At 31.9% G+C, this 4233-nt stretch overlaps 1 protein-coding gene across 2 annotated transcripts; it reads right to left on the bottom strand.

Moving 5' to 3' along the window:
• Positions 1–323: 323 nt before the first annotated feature.
• Positions 324–4138, bottom strand: LOC108755744 (baculoviral IAP repeat-containing protein 7-like). 2 transcript variants are annotated; one of them, XM_018498958.1, is made up of 9 exons: positions 3862–4138; positions 3071–3633; positions 2812–2932; positions 2508–2693; positions 2243–2418; positions 1798–2073; positions 1418–1560; positions 1148–1317; positions 324–791 (listed from the first exon to the last, which is right to left on the bottom strand). In XM_018498958.1, exons 2-9 carry the CDS (start codon positions 3569–3571, stop codon positions 601–603), a joined length of 1764 nt encoding a protein of 587 aa, XP_018354460.1. In that variant the 5' UTR covers positions 3572–3633; positions 3862–4138; the 3' UTR covers positions 324–600. The 2 variants fall into 2 exon arrangements, with proteins under 2 accessions (XP_018354460.1, XP_018354461.1); XM_018498959.1 differs by having other exon boundaries at positions 3071–3609; positions 3972–4021.
• Positions 4139–4233: the final 95 nt, after the last annotated feature.

Genomic DNA, 4233 nt, shown 5'->3' with positions numbered 1-4233 from the left:
ATATATATATATATATATATACACATATAAAAAAAAAATTAAATGAAGAAATGGCATGACTTCTATATCTTAGTCTCTCTCATCAATCTTTCACACTTTTTTTTGTTACAAATCAAATCTACGTAAATCGCTTGCAATTATTATTTTTCTTTATACTTTCTCACTTTTATAAAATTAGCTGAGATTTTACGTTATTGTTTTCAAAATAAAATTATAACAGATAAGTGACATTTGTAAGTAAAACATTTCAATAACATAAAACAGAAGAAATAATGTAGATTTAATTTTTTAGTAGTTCTCATCATACTTTGTAGAGAGGCTTGCCTTAAATTAGCGCTAGATTATGCTCGATTCATACAAGTTATAATTCGTTTGTCATTCATTGCAATTAATAATACATTTCATTATTTGTTAATATCTTCACAATCTATTAACGGTTTACAGTTCCAATCGTTTAAATCACTATGAACTGATAAATTTATGGTAATTTACTTCCTTCGATTTCATAAAAAACGATTGGCAAATCTCAAATAGCAAACTGCGAATTTTGAACCACGAATCGCGCATAATTTGGCACTAGATTTATATGTATACTCTACTTTAAGACAAGAAAATACGGACATATCCATGAATCCTGAATCGACATAATGGACATCTCGCAAAAACCGGTGCGCAGTTGCTACACGTTGCTAAATGTCCACAAGGTAAAAATACTATGGCAAGTTCATGATCCATACAAACTTTGCATAAACGAGCCTCCTTCAATTTTCTGTTTTCCTCTTGCAAAGCCACTGCAAAAAAGCAACGAGCTGTTTAGCTACATGTGTGCACATTTCTTTCCAAGAGATCAAATTATGTATGTAATAGGATGTAGAAGACATGATATAGCTTTACAAGGGAGAAATCTTTCACACAAAAGAACATTGCATCAAGCAGGTGTATCAGTTGAGATTTTTTTATTAATTTTATCAACACTTATTCCTGAAAATGTTGATAAAATGAACTAAATTAATAAAATTAATAAAAAATTATAAACCACAATAGTGTGATAACGATAAAAACAATAATAGATGAGTATGTAACTGATTTCACAGATAATATACAGATAATATCAAATAATAATATATGATATTTATTTGTTACTTACTAAAATCATCTAATTCGTTATCCGTTTTTTTCTTCTCGAGATCTCTTTCAAATACGTCAGATTTCTGTGTATCATTTTTATTTGCGGAATTATTAGTCATTTGTATAGTAACTTGATTAAACAAATTATTCAATTCTGAAGTAGGTGAGTTAGAAGTGCTGTTATCAAGGCTAAAGAAAAAAAACATAATTCTTAATGATACCTCAACAATTCGATTATTTCTAATTGCATGTATACATATATAACATACGTATGCTGTATCTTATATACCTATTATTCTCTTCCATAACTTGATGGTGTAGAACATCTTGTATCAGTTGTGCAACATCTGTATACGATATGCCAACTCTTTCCATTCTGTTCTTCAGAGCTCTCTTTACTCTATCTACTTGCAACCCAATTTCAAGAGCAGCCTATATTGAGAGAAAAAAGAAAGTTATATTAAATTAATTAATCTTAATTAAGAATAATTAGGAACATTTGAGTTACGTTTTCAAATCGCTGACAAAGAATTTCATCATCAATGTGTTTTTACATTTTATTATATATGTTTTCTTTATATATAAAATTTGAATTGATAAAAATATTGCGAAATTTTCTCTAATTTCAATGTAATACATACATATGTACAATTTGATCATTTTACTTGCCATAGCTGGAGCTGTTTCTAAAAGTTTCTCAACCTCAGCATTCGTTATTGATACATTGGGTTGTAAAACTGTCGAGAGAGATGCAACCATAGTTTCAGTGGCATCTACTGGTGTATTTGATTCGCTAGGTTGCGAAACTGTCGAAACAGATGCACCTAAAGTTTCTACAATATCTGTCGCAGATGATATTGTATCATCTGGTTTGCTATTTTGTAAAGTTGAAACAGATTCAACTAAAGACTCTGTGGCATTATCTTCTGGCATGCCAGTGATAATCTGTATATACATAACGAAATTTAAAAAATATTACATGTTACGTAATGTATAAAATGTATCTTATGTATATTACATAATATAGACAATATATTATTTGTACAATATAAAATTTGTATTATCTAACTAAATTAATTCATAAAATCATAAAAAAGTGGAATATGACAATTACCGAAAGATCGAAATTTCTATTATCAACGCAATATTTAACAAAGTCTTGTCCACGCACAAGATTTACAAAGAAACAATTTGAAAACCATCGTGCATGTTCAACCCATACATCATCCGTTGGTTGCCAATTTCGTAATCCTCCATCGCAATGAAAACATCTAACTTGATCTTCGTATCCTATATCAAATACGTAAGATTAATCATTAGAACAAACATTTTATGGGAAAAAAAGATCTAATAATTTAAAAGATAAATATAATTCTGACCGCTATAATAAAATCCAGCCTCAGCTAACATTTCTGGAGTTTGCTTAAGATTTTTTGGCCATCCTTTAAACGTCTGCAACCTTTTTTCATACATTGCGAATCCTGGTCTTTGAGGTGTTTTGTGTACCTGTATTCCTGGCATATTCGTTCGACTTTCAGGCACGACACAAACAAATCCAAATAGCTCTATCGAAATAAAACTATGATTAGTAATTGATACAGTACACAAGTTTTATATATTTAGATTAAAGCAAGATTGAATATATTCATGAGTCTCAAGAATGTTACTAAAATAATAATATACCTTCTGCTGGTTCCAGTCTCATATAGAAATCACAATTTGGAAAATTTAATCTGTGTACACTATCCGGATTGTCACCAGGTTTCCAATTCATTATGACACCTCTGCAAAATGCGCATTCCACCTGTTATTTGTACAAAATGTTATGCAAGCGTAAAATATTTTCAGATAATATATAAAACTTTATTTTATGCAAACAGTTTCTAGTCAAATTACAATAGATTTACAACAATCTCTATATATCAGGATCATTTTTTCTTACCATATCTTCATTTTGAAGATAATAAAATCCTGCCATGGCCAACTTGTGTGGATGGATAATACTTGTTTTTGGCCACTTTTGAAATGACACTATCCTTTCTACAAGAGTACCATATTCCTTAAGAGGATCCATAGACCTTTGCGGTAGGCTTGAATTATTTTCGACACTGCTGGACCACTGTGAGTGATCATCAGCCGACGACTGTTGATGCGTTGATGATTCCGCAGCAGCGTTTTCAGCTATGCCAGGTATGAAGGGAATATTGATAGTGTTGGTCGGTGCGAGGACGAAAGGGCATTTAGGCGCTTTCGTTCGATGACGAACCATAACATGATCACCATAATTCCAGTCGGATATCCTCGTGCCACAAAAAAAACATTGAACCTCTAGGTCATGTCCGATGTAATAGAATCCCGCTTTCGCGAGACGCGTCGGATCGACAGCGGCGTTGGCCGGCCACTTGCCACGAAACGTTCTAAGCCTATTTTCCTCGACGTTCATTTTCGAGTCAGATTATTGTCTGCATTGATAAGGAAACCCTAGTGAAAATAAATCGCTGAAATCTATGTCAATTGACCTATTTCAGCATGAATTATACCGAAAGCTAGATTAAAGTTTCAATGCGATTTTTCAATGATTTCAACGATTTATTTCTACCAGGCAACTCATAGCAAATGAAGTTGGTAAATTTTTTTAATTATCAACTGATTAAAATGCAGATTTATTTAGTAAGTGATATCGCTGAATTTTAACAAGTCTTTAATGACAGTTTGCTGAATTATTAAACACACCTCGAACACGTAACACAAGTCAAATAATTACGACTATCGATTTAGAGATACAACATGCAAAATGCATAGACTGCATTTAGCAAAAGAAAACTGGGGGAAACCGATTGAACACTCAATAATTTCAAAGAGAAACCCAACAACTCGTTGCTGTCAAGTGCTGTCAAGTGCTGTGAGTTGACACCAGCTGACATCCACTAAGGGCACTTCGCCACTTCCAGCTTTTTTCATATCTCGTAGAACTCATCACAAACGTCAAAACGGTCCGTAAATTAGCGAAACAACGTCCATTTTAACGATATGAAAAATGAATATCACATTTATTTTATAACATTGTCAATAAAATGGTAGTGTCGATTGATTTATAGATTCAAC

This window comes from Trachymyrmex septentrionalis, unplaced genomic scaffold (assembly GCF_001594115.1).
Source record: "Trachymyrmex septentrionalis isolate Tsep2-gDNA-1 unplaced genomic scaffold, Tsep1.0 scaffold9, whole genome shotgun sequence".
Lineage (NCBI taxonomy): Eukaryota > Metazoa > Arthropoda > Insecta > Hymenoptera > Formicidae > Trachymyrmex > Trachymyrmex septentrionalis.
This window is presented reverse-complemented; position numbering and strand designations above follow the sequence as displayed.

Excerpts from the sequence above, each read along its gene's own strand:
- LOC108755744 (XM_018498958.1), bottom strand. The coding sequence starts at position 3,571 with ATGAACGTCGAGGAAAATAGGCTTAGAACGTTTCGTGGCAAGTGGCCG. Across the intron at positions 2,419-2,507 it reads GGCTGGATTTTATTATAGCG|GATACGAAGATCAAGTTAGA; the intron begins GTCAGAATTATA and ends TATTTGATATAG. Across the intron at positions 792-1,147 it reads TAACGAATTAGATGATTTTA|TGGCTTTGCAAGAGGAAAAC; the intron begins GTAAGTAACAAA and ends GCTTTTTTGCAG.